At 39.3% G+C, this 16,849-nt stretch overlaps 1 protein-coding gene across 6 annotated transcripts in view; it reads right to left on the bottom strand.

Moving 5' to 3' along the window:
- Positions 1–16,849, bottom strand: part of SLC39A8 (solute carrier family 39 member 8) — a 60,031-nt gene that overhangs the window by 19,859 nt on the left and 23,323 nt on the right. Inside the window, exon 1 of one of the 6 annotated variants that reach the window (XM_035325923.1) lies at positions 5,593–5,847. The exons of 4 other annotated variants lie outside the window; for them this stretch is intronic. In XM_035325923.1, the coding sequence (XP_035181814.1) occupies positions 5,593–5,745 (153 nt within the window). In that variant the 5' untranslated portion in view covers positions 5,746–5,847. Of the gene's footprint in view, positions 1–5,592; positions 5,848–16,849 lie in introns of those variants that run through there. One more of the 6 variants, XM_035325917.1, reaches the window with a different exon arrangement.

Genomic DNA, 16,849 nt, shown 5'->3' with positions numbered 1-16,849 from the left:
TCCACTAATAAATGTTACTGTCCACAAGGTGAAAGGCATGCACATACCATTTTAACTTGACTATTTCTTATTTAGCTTGGAGGAAAAGAACTTTCAGGCCAATACGAGTGGCTTCAGCCAAATTACATCCATAATGTTCCTGCCCTTCTTCTTGAATGACCCAGTCTAGGAGAGCACTCAAGTACACACCTGAACTTCAACAAATGTCTGAATTTTGTTGAGGCCATGAGACCTTGAAGACTGAAATATATACTGAAAAGTTTTTCTGAACTGAGGTTTACAAGCAGTGTGGATAAGAATCATCTTTCAGTGTCAACACTGATGTCAAAGCCTCAATATATCTTTAAAAAATATATTTATTTAAAATAAATATAGCTTGATAGCAACAATTTTTGTTTTTGTTTTAAGGCACGTTGACCCATTTAATCTCAATGGAAGTAGTGCACAACGAAATCACCACTGAAGAGAGCTTTTTACAGCCCAATATATGAACTTCTGGAGCTTTTCTAAACTGGTTCTGTGCCTTATCATTTTACCGTTAACTCTGCATTATGAAATAATGCAAAATATGCGGCTAATATTTCCAGTATGAAACAAAAAGAGAGGATAGTTGTGGTCTATAGGAATAGTTCCTATATAGTTCCTCTTGTATTACTAGCTCACAGCCATTTCTAAAGGTCTGCAGTGAAAAGCTGACAGAAAAACAAGCCAGTATGCAGTGAGATTCGTAACATGGATATCTCTAAGAGAACTGATCTTTAACAACTCTTTCCTAGAGATATAGAATGGATGACAAGTAATTTAAAATACTAACAAATTAATATTAGTTTACAAAAATACAAACCACGTTATAGGTTGAAAAAAAAGAACCGATTATGGAGTGAAAATATTACTCATGCACAGCATGAATTAGAAAACTTGAGACTTACAACTTTGGCTATATACAAACAAATATGTAAGCAATACCATCAGACAAGGAACAGCATTTTATTTAATTACTATTACTATTTAGATTGGGGACAAACCCAGAGGATAACAATTCCTGAAAATGATTCATTGTTATAAGTCACCTCATCCTCTCAGCAACTCCTACATGCATTCATGTGCTGAAAAGCAAGCTTGTGAGAGTTCACTGGCACAATTAAGGGATTAATTAAAAGATTCAATCCATAAGAAGCCTTGGACTGGAACAACTCATGTTTGCACACTGCAAAACTCTGCACTTATCATTGCAGGATAAATACATTAAGACAACCACACTGCTGTAAAAACACAAGCTATTTATTTTGTAAGACTGACAGATAACCTTAGCCAAAAGATAATCTAGCCTCATGGAACAGGGGATTGAGAATGACGTCTGGCTCATTAAGTCTACCATCCTGTCTGTCCCTTGCTATTCAGTAAGGCTTGTCACGGTGCTTAAGGTGAAGGGACTGGCCCTGGCCACAACGTGACTGTTACCCAGTGCTTAACTACTATCTTCAAAGAAGATGTAACTGATCATGCCTCTGAACTGTTAAAAAAAATCATAAATAGATGCTTTTATCACAATTAAAGAGGACTTCAATCACTAGAATTTACAGCATTGCAACGTATTCAGACAAAAATAAATAAATAAACCATCAATGAGGTTACTCAATTAAATGTTTACTTTTCTCATGGTAAGGTGCTGCCAAAAAATGATTGACCAATATGGGATTTTCTTTTAAGATTGTAAAGGAAATAAAGTGATGCCCAACTATCTTGATTCCCTTCACACAAGTATCACATATCTATATAAATGAAAAGCATATGCCAAGCTCACCACATTCTTTCCAGGAAAGGATGGGATAACTTGCTCAAAACAAAATAATGCAAGAAGACCTCTAACAGGAAAATTAATAACAAATGTTACGGTACCAACCATATTGTAAACATTTCATTCCCTTTCCTGACCTTCTGCCACGTTCTTATCTTTGCTCTACCTCTGTTTTATCTGTAGCATTGCACATGTGAAGCACTGAAATACCAAGAGCAACCTGTCACTGTGGTTTCTAGATGTTGCCAGATTAAATCCTATCCTAGCCCACACCAGGGCTGAGCAGTGGGTCACACAGTAACAACAGCAAAGAAGGAATGCCATGAATATATATATATTTTTTGACTTAGCCTGAGCCTGGATGAGGCAAAATAAAGACAAATTAATGTCTTCCCCAACTTACTTGTAACAAATCAAAGCATTTAATGCTGATTCAGTGATACTTTTTTGTAACTTATCCAGGTGTGAACTGGGTGCTAGTAAACAACCACACATTCAATAAGCAGCACTTTACGAGAAAGAGTCCAAGCATGTAAAGCTGCTCGAACGCCTTTGTGTGCTTTAGGGATGTTACATACACACCCCAACATGTTCAAGGCAGCTTGAATGTGGGGAGCCGAAAAATGCCCGTGAATGCCGAAACTCACTGAAGATATTGTAGCAATAAGACACTTTGGGGATAGAACAGAAAAGCCTATTTATCTTCTCACTGACCAGGCAACGTCAGCTCATGGTGCTGGATCAAGACCATAAGCCACACACTGTCAGGCCATTCATCCTTGTTTTAAGAAGCACTAGTGAAACACAACCAAAACAAATAAATAAATGATTAAAAATCCAAGCAGATACTAGCCTTGCTCTAGTTCATCCAAACCACCAAAGCTACTGTTTTGACTCATCATGACATGAAAACGCATGATAGCTGATCACTAAGATTTTCACATTTTTGTCCAAATATTTGATATAGAAACCAAAATACATTACATTAAGACAGTATTCAGGCATAACATAAAGGCTCAGCATAAATGTAGTTTTAGAAAAGTCAAAGAAGGAAATTGGAGTATGATTTTAGCACCTTCTGACTACCCCAAAGCATAAAATAAAGGCAACATTAACAGGCTTTCTTTACAATGCCCGCCCACTTTCCACGTATTTTTTGACTAAAATTTCTGAGCTCATAGTTTAAACCTCCAGCATATGCATGTATTGATACCATACCCCAATGAACCTGATGACAGAAGATCAAATATAGTTGTTTTTTTGTTGTTGTTTTTGTGTTTTTTTTTTTTTTACATCTTGCTAATAATGTAGAACAGTGAGTAAACATGCCATCATCTATTACATAGAAATTGTTAGTAGTTCTATACCTATTTGTAGGAGTAAAATGTGTTGGAATTCCACAGTAAAGTGTGAAAAAAACTATTTGAGTTTCCTCAGTTACTATTATTTCTCTGAAAGGAAGTCTTAGCTTATATACTAAGGAAAGGTGATAACAGAAAAAAAAAAAAAAAAGTAAAGAACAAAGAAAATGCAAACATAAAACATAGAGAATTATAAAAATGCTCAATGAAAGCAAAAAGAAAGCTAAAACATAAGGAAATGAAGACAGCTCAATTAAAAATTCTAAAACTCAAAAATATTGTTTGTTATTTTTTGTCCTGTAAGACACACACACATCTTAATGGACATCATACAATTTAAGTTACAATAAATGCCTGTAAAATTTTACACAAGTATATGTTCAAACACCATCATCAACAAATTAAAGCATTTTTTCCTCTGCCTTATCTTTTCAAGTCAACCTCGGTATCAAAAGAAAACAGAAATAAGACATCCCTTCTGACTTACGCATCCAAACTTTCAATTTTTAAGAAAATGGATCAGCTTCTAGTGGATCTTTGGAGATAAGTAAGGTTACTGAAATTTTTATCTGAGTGAAACACACTAAAGACCAGTGCTGGGGCAATACTAAGAGACTGGTCCTTCCTGCTGGGTTTTGAAGGGCGCTATCACCTGTCCCTTACAGATCAGCTCTGCACTAAAAACGACTTCAGGCTTGGATGAGGAACTCTTGATAGAGCAGGGACGTGTTATCTTCACGGGAAGAAAGGGCCTGGAGTCATCCCACTAGCTCTGGACAATGACGTTAGGAACTGAAAGTCTGAGATAAACCTTGTTTCCTCCTACAGCCATATATCTGTGCAGCCTCAATGGATGATCCAGCCTACCTAAAAAACATGAGGTATTTATTTTTCTCCATTGAGATTTAGTAGAATTCAGGCCTCCGATGCCTTACAACACAAGGTTAGATTAGGCTGCTTTACATCTTTTTTTCCATAACCAGTGGATCCTCTAAATTAGGGGCTCATAAGCACAAAGCATGAGTCAGTGTTTGAAAACAGCCACCCGAGTTACTTAGTATGAGTACGCATTACCGTGCAGCACCTGCCCAAAGTCATTGAAATACTTAACACCTACAAGGGATCGAGAGCCTGCAGGTTAAGAGCACTTGCTTAAATGGTATTAGATGATAGAGCAGCTGTAAAGTCAATTTTAAGACATGCAAGTAACTCAACAAAAAAGGTACATGTTTCAGTATGGTACCCTAGATATTTTTCCAAAAGGACACAAATAAAACAGGCCTGTTAAAAAAAATAGAAATGTTTCAGTTAAATTTCAAATGATTTATGAGGAATACGCATTGGCAGTAATTAAAATAAGCAGTTCTTTTCCTCTGTAGCCTGCGTACGAGGGCTACGTGCTTTTTTAAGAGGGAAAAGCTGGAGAACTGAGGAATCTGCTCACATCTAAGCCCCTTTAAAGAAAGATTCTTTTCATAACCATATTCAACACTGCAAACTTGTATTTAGTGTGTGTGGCAGGAAATGTTTGTATATATATATTTTTAAATACACTGTGTTGGAACAGTGTTCAGTTTGTGAAACTTGAATGAGAAGCAGTGACTCTGGGAAATATTGCCACACTTATACTGAATACTACATTGATTTTGGTGGCATTAACTCCAAATTAAGCCCCTGGTCAAGGTACAGACATCGGAATCACACTGTTTCTGAAACGAACTGAGTTTATCCAAGGTTTGTCTACATTACTGATGAAGAGCTACTGCTCCAAACGTTAAAATAAATAAATAAATAAAAAGCGCCTCATGGTCCCTAGAAGCATGCCTCCTCTGTTTCTCGAGGAGCTGAACCAAACCAGAGCAGTCATCCCTGTTTTCCTTTCATTTTCACGGCTGACAGGACTTAGCACAGAGAAATTTCTGCCAGCCTTAGGACTCCCGTTCAGGGAAAGAAAGGCACTCTAAGACGTTCCGGAGATACAAAATGATATAGCATTTAAAAGTAGCATTGAGGTCTGAGTTTTCTTTGGAGACACTAGACAGAGCAAAACAATGTCATGGAAGAAAAAAAAAAAAAAAAAAAAAAAAAAAAAAAAAAAAAAAGCGATTCCGGTCAGATTCAGTCAGCGAATTAAACACTTTAAAAAGCTTTTACTGGATGAATTGACGAAGGGACACTCAGCGCTCGATTTACTCGAAAGACGTGAACAACTTGGAAGTTCCTCCACGCCTGCAGCGGCCAAGCCTCAGCTCCCAGGCGTCGCTTTCCCCGAAGATCTGCCTATGCACCTCTCGGAGGAAAGCTCCAGCAGGGCGAGCAGGTCAACCCGCTCCCCGGCCGCGAGCAGCTCCCGCCCGCCGCTACCTTTGCCCGGGGGCACCGCGGACCTTGGCCCCGTCTCCTCGCTCCCCGTGTGCCGGCCCTCGGCGCTACCTGGTTGTGGTGCGGCTCGGGCAGGAGCTGGGACGGCGGCGCGGCGGTCGGGCGGCCGAGCAGGGCGGAGAGCTGGGCGGCCGACAGGCTTCCGTTGGTGCCGAAGGCGCGGAGCACGTCGGCGGCGAAGGCGGCGGCCGCGTTTGGGAGCATCTCCGGGGAGCAGGCGAGTGCGGCCGGGAGCGCGGCCCCTCCGGCCGGGGCTCGGCGGGGCGGGGGAGGCGGGCGGCCCCTCCCCGGGGGGCGGCTGCGCGAAGGCGGCACCGGGCTCCGGCCCGGCCCCGCCGAGCACCTGCCGGGCACCGCACGCCGCCCCGGGGAGTTTACTCCGGCCCCGAAGCGTGGGGGATTTCACCCGGCCTTTTTAATAAGCAAGTGGGGAAGTGTGTGACTGACCCCAGGCAACAGCTCCCTCGCTTCAGGAGCGGCACTTCCCCCTTAGGAGACACCGCTACAAGTTACTCCCCAGCTGCCCCTTACAACATTTCTTAACCTGTCTCCAAATCGGTACCACCCACTACAGAAATATATATTTTAACACAACACGATTTAAACATTCTTATTTAGACCTCTATGGAACTATGCTGAAGGGGATGAGCAGAAGTGCTCCTCAATCCCAAATTTTCTGAAAGCAGAATTTATGCTGTGTGCCGTGCGGTCTGGGTATCAGCACCACGATGGAGGCACTGTCACTTCACAAGCAGTGACACTTGTTTGGATAAACTGCTCATAAAAATATTGCATACCACAGTGCACAAAGCATTAAGCAGAAAAAAGTGCCATCAGTATTAACCAGCTACCAGAAAAATCCAGAGCGCTGCAGTCCCATAAATTCTGCTACTGAAGGAACTAAACTCTGACTTAAATGTGAACAGCTTTCATGCTTCCCCGGTACTTGGTTGGTGGAGGCTTAAGCAGCTTCTGGCACAACCTAGCTGCCAGTTGTTCCCAGTGACAGACCCCATCACCGTAGCTCAACAGACGTGCCTGAAGACACCACCCTCCCCACATCTCTATTTACATGGGCATTTTTGGTCTCTTCCAGAAAAACCAATACCAGTTTTCTGCTGCTACTGACAGAATCACAACATATTTCTTCCAGTAGCAGAACTGGGGTCTCCTATACTGAGCATGCCTATTTCTAAACACAGCTCTGCTCACAGTCCATTACTTGAAGGCATTCTGAAATTTGAAAAAGTCTGTATATTTGATGAGTTCCTTACAATCAGGAGATAAATTGGAAACAACACAAACTGGCTAAAACAGCTAAATCAAAACAGGCTGCTGGTGCATCAAAAAGATGTGTTAGTGCTCTGTAGTACAAGGCCAAAGAGTTAATTTCAAAACTGTTTTATTTTTTAAGGACTTTTTTTTTAATCAGTAACAGAAATATAAAGGATAATTTAAATTAGAGTAATTAAGCAAACTCATATTTGCATTAGTTCTGAGGTCCATATTTGCATAATGCTGACAAGATCAAGGAATTCCTGAATAATTCCATTAAGAATTATTCTCTTTTGCCAATCCTCTACAGAATGAAAATCCTACTCTATTTTTGAGAGACAGCCAAAACTTTTCCTCAAGGAGTGATGCATTCATACTGCTCTACTTTAAAAGAAGTTTCTGAACTGTTTCTTGCTGAAAAAGACTACAAGAGCCAGAAGGGCATCAAACAAGACCGGAGGTCATGTACCTTTCCAACTGTATATATAGCACTTGAAGGACTACTTTAGATGTTGTTTATACCCTTATGACATATGTACAGATCCATCAGGTGTGCTCTTGGTTCATCTCAAGTCTGATAAAGTCTAGCCAACGCTTACAGAGCAAAATTCTTTCTCAAACTGAAAGAACCACCTGTTTGTACACTGTAAACCAAATATTTCCCAATAGTACTTCATGGTCCTGACTCACTATTGTTTTGTTTTCTGCTTTATTGACACCTGTGTAACATTACTGTCACATTTAAACCACAGTCAGGTGCCAGCGCACCAGGTGGTGACTGGCAGTGGGGGCAAGATGATCTAAATCAGCTTCTCTGATCTCCTACAGGGCCATATCTTCCCCAAATTGGGTTTCCCTTAAGGAATTCTGTGAAACTGTAGCTACTTACACCCTAGCCAAAATGATTTGTAATTTTGTTATTTACTTATCTCAAAGTCAGAGGAACCCCTTGTGTCTATCTTCATTCAAACAGATTGAAGTTATCTATTTGAAAATAACAATCATACCATAACCCTGTAGTTTGGCAAGTAAGACTGACACACCCATTCCTTGCATTCTTACTATTTGCATGCTTTTTCTCTCAACCCTTTGTTGGATTAACTACTTTAATAGGATTAAAAATGATAACCCGTAATTACACACACTTAAATGAAATGACATATAGCAAATAGATATTTCTAGGGGAAATTATCTAGGTAGGTAAAAATATTAGACTGACACCTCAAACACAATCCCCTCCTTCCCCCCCCGCCCCGCGGCCCCCCCCCCCCCCCCCCCCAAGTATTTCTCTTTACTGCGTAAGTGAACTCCCAGCAGCTCTCTTTATTCATTTTTTAATCATTTTTTAAACTTGGCTAGGCAGACTACAATACTCATAGCAACTATATCTTAACTTCCAGTGCATCACAGATTAATAGCATGCTAAGGTGGATGCTCATATAGTTTTCCATACTGCCAGCTCAGGAATCTTCCTCCTGAATTCTGGGCTCTTGCAAGTACTGAAAATGAATTCAAGAGGGAAAACTGGGGTCTCAAGATTTGCAGATTTTGATTCTGTAATTTAATGATTTAATAGTGAATTACAAGTGTCTGAGGCATGATGTGGACCTCAAACTATGAGAGGTATAATGGCATTGCTAGGGTAAATCAATCATAACTTGCTTCTATGGTGAGCCTGCACTATCAGTAACATTTCTATATTGTTTACCACTCTGAGAAGCTTAGCTCATACAAAAGGTTAACTTTATGCAATATATTTCACCCAGCAAGAGGCATTACCCGTTCTACAGCCTTCCACTAGAGCCAGCTCTCTCTCTGTAGAACTGTAGAATACCCTGCTTCTGATGAGAAATAGATAGGATACATCCTCCGTGAGATTAAGTATTACTTAAGCAAGTATCTTCAAAAACAACATATCTGTAATAAACCACATAAGATGAAAAGCTTTACTACTTTTATTTTCAAATACCAATATATAGAGATATTTAAAGATCTTTAACCACAACCAGAATGAGTTATTTTTAGTAGAGATATACAGATGAAACAATCTTCAGTTCATAGCTGTTCATTGGAAAACTGAGCTTAATAAAATTCCACTGACACTTGAGAAATATTATCTGTTCCCAACTCATTTGCATAGGGTCATGACTATTTGATAGTATGGAGATAGAATAATAGTATGGAGATAGTATGGAGAATAGAATCATAGATAATATTTATAGTGTCAAAGCTCCAAGTTTTTTTGAGCCTAATGTTTTGGCCAAGTGCCATCTCTCATTTTCAGTTGGTAGGCACAGATCTCTAACTTACAAATCCAGTAGCTGTTGGGCTACAGCTTCAGACAGTAAGAAGTGAGACAGTGCCTGGAGAGCTGAGCCAGCCTACAGCAGCTGTGCATCATGACTCAAAGTACCCAAGATGTGTGCACAAAAATATAGGAAGTAATAAACATTCTTAAAAGAGAGCACTGTTCACTGTGACAATGCCTTGCATTGCCCAAATTATCTGTGCCAGAAGAGCCAGTATTTTACAGTATTTTTATTTTATTTTTTTAAAGCAAAAAGCCACTACACATTCTTATCGCTTAAACATTAGTTTGTAAGAAAAGAAGTTCAGAAGTATGGATTTTTTTTCAACTTAGAGCTTTTCAACTTATTCTGAACCATCATAATAAAAAATTTTTACATTTACAAATTCAAATAAATATTTCAGCTAGTTCCCCCAAGTATTTTAAAAACACTTAAATTTAAGTTCTCTATTATTCTAAAATTAAGTTAAAAATCAAAAAACTTTAAAGTGTTAAAATCACTGATGTTTTGTAGGAATGTTTTCATGTGTTCACGTTTTGTAAGAACATGTCTAGCAGGGACCTGTTGAAGACCTTTAAATTCACCAAAGGACCCCAGGGAGGGGCAGTACATGACTAAAAGCTACGAGTCCAGATTACATTAACATATCTGCACTGATTTGTATGTATCTAAAGAACAAGGGTTACCACAGAATAAAGGAGAAGCAGTCATATGTCAATATTAGTACGATTAGATAAGCAGAGTAGTGTCAGCAGGATGTCTGAGACACAACATGCTGGCGTTGTATTTTACAGGCTGGATCCTGCAGGGATCAAAGTTAACCCTGTGAGAGAGCAATGCTAAAGCAGCTGCAGGAATCATTTAGATTTTTTTCACCCTTACAATTCAGTAAGGTGGAAAAAGTTAGTAGAGTTTCTGAAGAGGGACCATAACAGTGTTACCAGTTTCCATTACAGAACCTGGGAGGAAAACAGAACCTGGGAGGAAAACCATTTGTTCTGGAAACTTTTCTAGAGCAGTAACCATCAACACACTTGTCTCTTCCTTCATTTCTTCTTCATTTTCATGCTCATTTCACTAAATACAAATGTACATAAACACGAGAGGTATTTAGAACATTCCACAACTAGATAATTTATAGGTAAAGTCTTTAACATACACAGCCAGAGGTACAAGGACACTCATAGGCTATGCACAACTCTTGAAACCTGGTGTCTGCAGTATCTAGTAAAGAAAAGATAATTATACTCTGTATTATTGTAAATAGAATTTGCATTTTTTTTTTGAAAAGTTATCTCAGGAACCTGAAAGCTATTAGTAACTTGTATACTGACATTATTTCAAATAACGTCCCTTAAGGGCAGATATACACATCTCAGTGAAACTCGTAGAGCTCTTAGTGTTTTTCGTGTTCTATATGCTTTCTCTTAGGGCATGAATGCCTCTGACTTCAGGGATTTAACTGAGCCTAGGCCTGCACGCAAGAAATCACTGGAGAGGAGTAAGCCCTGCCAAAGGATAATGCTCACACTAGGTTTTCCTTAAGCAATTTGAGCAGAAGCACAGAACAAATACCTGTTTCAGTCACGTGTAAATCAATAAATAGACTTTACTTATGTACCAGCTTGTTCTACACCCACCAACGCTTACTGTTTAGGTCAGAATTTCCAATGTCACTTGTAACTTTGTCGTGGCACACTTGTTTTAAAGAGTTTTTAGTGCTAGAGATGGATGTTACAGCATGTGGGTCTCCATGGAACCATTGGTTTTGTTTATCACAACTCAAACATGGAAATGAGAAACTCAAACCTTAAAAAAAACTAAGGCACCACAAACAAACACCACCACAACCTTCAAAGTATATTCACTACCTGCTGTGGAACAGGGAGTGTTAACGTGGCTAAAGGATAACACAATACAAACATCTGGCAGAGAACATTTCCTGAGCAAGTTACACATTTAATAAATAAATAAATAAAAGTGGGGAAAATAAAAGTCTCGGGGATTTGCAACTCTAGGGAAGATGGCTGAAGAAGCGTTCAATAATTGATAATTTTACAACTCAATTCACATGTTGGTTTCTTATTCTAACCCTAAAACCGTGTAGAGGATTTACAATTAGTTACTCAGTTCTGGTGAGGCCACACCTCAAGTACTGTGTTCAGTTTTGGGCCCCTCACTACAAGAAGGACATGGAGGTGCTCGAGCGAGTCCAGAGCAGGGCTACGAAGCTGGTGAAGGGTCTGGAGAACAAGTCTTATGAGGAGCGGCTGAGGGAGCTGGGACTGTTTAGCCTAGAGAAGAGGAGGTTCAGGGGCAACCTTATCACACTCTACAGGTACCTGAAAGGAGGCTGTAGCGAGGTGGCGGTTGGTCTGTTCTCCCACGTGCCTGGTGACAGGACGAGGGGAAATGGGCTAAAGTTGCACCAGGGGGAGGTTTAGGTTGGATATTAGGAAGAACTTCTTTACTGAAAGGGTTGTTAGTCACTGGAATAGGCTGCCCAGGGAAGTGGTTGAGTCACCATCCCTGGAGGTCTTTAAAAGACGTTTAGATGTAGAGCTTAGGGATACAGTTTAGTGGAGGACTTGTTAGCATTAGGTCAGAGGTTGGACTCTGTGATCTTGGAGGTCTCTTCCAGCCTAGACTATTCTGTGATACTTTCAAAGGTCTTTGAAGACCAAATACAGTAAGTCCATTGTGTCAATTTACGCTATTTTGGTAGAAATCAGAAAAGAGTCTCACTGGCAAAGCAGAACAGATGATGAATTAGAATCACAATTTATAAGTGGAGAATTAAGAGAGTCCCACACTTTTCGCTGGGCCTACAAAAGGCACCCTCTCAAGCAAACCCAGCAGAGAGGAGAAATGTAAGAGTTTAGATCAACCTTCTTCCTGTGTTTGTGAGCTTGTCAGGCAAATGTATGCATACAGCATGTTTCCCAGATCCAGACTTTAGAAGCAGACAGTAAATTGCAATAGATGAGGAAACGGCCTCTCTATATCCACCTGTATAGCTGTCAAACTATACCAATGTGAACTGATGATAAGAGTCAAAGGGTGGTAAAGAATTTTTTAGCACACATACAGGAAGAACTTCATGAGCAAATACCCATAGGTGTAAGAGAACATAATTTTAAAAATAGCCTTACGCAACTGCCCTAGCAATGGTTCACTCCGTGGGGTGGGTGCAGACTGCCACAAGACAGAAGAGCACAGTACAACCAGTGAGAAAGCTTCATATGTAAACAATTATCAGTTTACTGCTTGACACCAGAGTCGTTGAAATTCCTAACATAGCTGCTGGCTGTTGCTTATGATTCTTTGGGAAGGAAAGATTCAGCATCTAATCCCTGTAAGTAAACACAGTTTCAGACCTCACAAAAGGGCAAATGTTTAACAGCAGCAGACACCTCAAATGTGACCTTCATCTGAGAATCTCAAGAACACAGAGTTTAAAAAGAAGATCTTCCCAAAACCTCTGTGGGGATAAAGGCAAAATTCATATTTACAGACTGGGAAAGGGCAACTTAGAAATAATTAAGTTCAATTATTTAAATACAAACAAGTGAACGGAATCCAGTTTTCACTCCTACTTCACAAACCCTTTCTCCTACTCTCTATAGGAGAGCTTTGTACAAACACTATTCAACAAGGGCAAGGCAGTGTATAGGATTAAATTCCTAAATGAGAGAAACAGAAAGGGTAAGCCCCAAATTTGAGAAGTACGTTAAGCACCTTACCAAGATTGTTTTTAAAAAATATATATTAAAAAATCACCTCAGGATGCAGAAAACCCTGTTATTTAAGGATGTGCTGTAACTTTGTTGCTTATGGCTGAGGAAGCAAGGTTAAATATTGGTTGACAACAGTATCAACAATAATGTGGAAGAAGCATTAAAACCTCCTATTTCTAGCAACACATCACTTAACTACAAGAGATGCCCTTCTATAACAATTCCAAACTTATAGCTGATCTCTTTTATAGGGAAGCATTCATCACTGACACCTGTGAGATAAATGACAGCCAAAGGATTTGATATGTCGCAAAGCTGGCACGTAACTGAAACAGCTGCTAGCAGGTCAAGCAGCAATTGCCAAGAGGCCAAACAAGTTTTCTTCCACAGACCAGCTGAAGCAGAGCATTAGAACATGGTCTTTGGATTTCACAGCATAGAAGGAATAGGAAGGGATGACTTGGAAAGCATGAGATTACTATTTCTATTTAGGGGTGGGAAGACACAGGGAAGAGGAATCTAACTACATTGCAAGAAGAATCAAAAGTTAAATAATGGATCTCAAAAGTGGTCCTACATTTTACTTTTTTCACGCTTTTATCATCTCCAACATTCTTACTGCAGCAAGAAATATAACAATACAGAGTCTCAACCTCTCAGATAGTATTTTAGAAATCTAAAATGATCTTATACAGACCAGTAACATCAGAAGCTCCCAAACAGAAGTGTTTAAGAGATCAAGACCAGACAAATTATTACTACAGTGCCCATTATAGATGCCAGCTCTGGGCTGGTAAGCTCAGTAGAATTAGGTAGTACATGGTGTTAAAATGTACAGAGAGCATTATTACGAACAGATTAATTTCCTTATATATCTTCTAGCCCTTACATGTTGTAAACTTTTAGAGACTTTGATCAATATTGTTAAAGTACCTCACAATATATCTTTAAAGACCCAAGAAAACCTAAGTTTTGCATTGTAAAATTACCAATTTTATAACATTTCAGGAATTTCTGAGGCCTAAACCCTTACATTGCCATGCAATGCCAAACGTGCAATGCCTCAAACTGTAGATTTTTTTTAGCAGAGTTTTTCTTCACTGAGATGTTTAAAAGATTTTGTTGTGATGAAAAAAATGCTATAATTCAAGACCACTTAATAAATGTACAACACAAGTTCAAAACGGATTCACTTATACCTAAGTGATCAAAAGTAAACAAAAAGCAGATCATTTAGTGATCAGTATACATACCTTTGTTTATAGAGAAGAGATTCTGTCACAGTGTCAGCTACATAAATATTGTGACTATGTACTTAAATACTTGCATCTCAATACTTTTATCTTCTCAGGCATATTATTTGCCTTGCTGTTTATAACATAAAACTTCCCCTCTCTGTCCTTGACTCAGTAGTAACATGAGAGTGTTTGAAATTCAAACAAAACCTCCTTGTCCTGAGAGTACAAGGGGCAGAGGAAGATGCAACTAGACAAATAAGTTGTTATTAGTGCCTTATGCCATCCCCCTTTGATAAAAGCCAAAGGAGAGGACACTGAGGAGGTCATTCAGGGACAGCCATTCCTGGGTCCCTTGTCTCCAGCTCCTTGTCCATACTTCATTATGGAGTTTTCTGAGTTTACTAAGAAAAAGAAATTAGACTTCTGAGATTCTTTGATAACAATTACAAGCATAGTAAAGAGGTGTTAGCCATAGGACAGAAGAATGTAATGACTAATGCCTGCCCTAACACTATTCAAGTGCAATGGTTACTAAAGTTGCCAGGCAAAGGCTCTTATATTCAATTGCACATTCACGCAATTTCACTTTTAGCCTTTTTAAGGAAGTGATAGGACTTGCTTGATACATGATTATGAAACATCTGGCAAGGAAATGGTTCCCATACACAAATTAGAAGCACACAGGATTTGACCATAATGTTAAAATGAAAGAGAAAAATCTTCATCTCCTGCCACCAGATTCAAGGAATAGAATACCTTAATATTAAATGTGAAGTTATTTCCATACATGTGAAAACAACTGCCAACACTCAAGAAAGATGGTTAAACAACTGAAATGATTCCAAATGATTTATACGAAAAAAAAAAAAAAATCCATCAGGAAACTAACATGAACACTTATACTAGTTCTGAAAAAATGAGCAATTGCTCTAGTTTTAAAGCCATTTTGCATTCCTGAATTGAAACTTCAGATTTTACATTATTTTAATTTGATATCACTAACTACATTGGTCCGAATCCCTTTGAGACTGCTGCCAGGAAAAATTCCTCATTTTTCATTCTTTAGAGAAAAACATCATACAGAAGCAGATCAGCTTTGCTGGTTATCAGACCAACAAAGTTAAACAATGGAAGCAAAACAGCCAAATGGACATTGAAAGAAGTCAGGGGAAGGGAACTTTGCAATAAAACTTTGTTCCTCCTGATCTGCACTGCAAAGCCATGGACTCCAACACCGCTTCCCTGGATTCCAGGAACTTCCTAGAGCAGTATCTGAACCTGGATCATACTTTAAAAAAAAAAAAAAAAAAAGCTATTTACTGGTTTTAGTTGTTTTTAACATAAATGGATGGCATTACATCAGTGGCTCTTGTGGCTGCCTTAGTTGAAGAGGATTCCTAGATCTATGAAGTACCAAGTTTTAAAGATACATGAAATGTAACACTCACAAGACCTAATTTATTTTTTTTATACTGACTGAGAAAAACAGATCAGTAATGTAGAAAGGCACAGCTCTCACAGGGATGCCAATTATTCCATTAAAAAAAAAAAAAAAAGAGTGGGGAAGGGTATGTATATTTTAAATCACAAAATAATACATACAGCAACAAGGTGGCTGGAGATGAACATAAACTCCTCACAGTCTACACTAGTACATGACTAGGCCTGGGAATGGCTACATTATAACCAGGTTCCCCAAATCCTATCAATATGTGTTTAGCTTTTAACAAGCTCTAGTCCTGTGTTTGCTTACAGTAATCAATATTCTTCTCACACGATTTTCCTAGCTCTTTATAACACTGAACAGACTAAGTCTTTGCCTCACTAAAACCAAAGAAAAACTCTTCCTGTCTTAAGAAGAGGCAGGATTTGTAGCTCATCTTATAAGGAAAGGACAAGATGAGGAAGAAGTGCTTTCTCTCTCTCTCGTTTACTTATAAAGAGAAGTAAAATTGTTTAGAAAACAAAGCACCGGAGTTGCAGTATAAGGGCTGAAATCAGTTTCATCATTTCTAAGAGATGCACGGATAGCAGACAGATACAGATATGGACACTGCAGTCATAGGCAGTCTTCTAACAAGTAGAAAAAGGGACAGAGGGGAAAGTCGGGCATACGTCAATGAAAAATCTGATAAACAAATGTTTCTGAGCAGGAAACTAGAATCGCCCTGAGAAAATCAATGTGGTGTTACCTTAAATAGCATCGTCACTTTTTCCCCAGCAAATAGTATGAAATCCAACATTTCATGCCGTGATGGCTCATGACTCTATTGCATTTTTCCTTTAATCTATAAGTCATTTGTTTGCTTTGTTAGGGCATTGCCTTTTAGTCCAGTTGCAACAAACCCACGGTGTCATCAGGGACTACATGGCACAGCTCCTGTCAAGAGGAGGAGATTCACAGCTGTCCTCTTGGCCTGCCCCCATCCTTGAATCCCACTGCCCTGCTGATCAACAGCATGGGTTGCGCCCATGCAGTTTGTTCTGCTCTGACAGGTGCTGGTGTTTGGCAGCATTCCCAGCAAGCAGGCAGTTGCAGAGAGATGAAGACTTGGCTGCAAGTTAGAAAGCCAGCTCATGCAAAGCATGGAAGGATCTAAAGGATGCAAAGGTGTTAAACCCCTTTCGTGTTTTCACACTCCTGAAACTGCCACGGGCTGCTCTAAACTATGCTGGCTGCCAGTAGTTGCAGGCATTTTAACAGAAGCTAGAACACCAACAAGGAAAAAAAAAATCATTTGAAATTAAG

The sequence above is a fragment of the Oxyura jamaicensis genome, chromosome 4 (genome assembly GCF_011077185.1).
Source record: "Oxyura jamaicensis isolate SHBP4307 breed ruddy duck chromosome 4, BPBGC_Ojam_1.0, whole genome shotgun sequence".
NCBI lineage: Eukaryota > Metazoa > Chordata > Aves > Anseriformes > Anatidae > Oxyura > Oxyura jamaicensis.
This window is presented reverse-complemented; position numbering and strand designations above follow the sequence as displayed.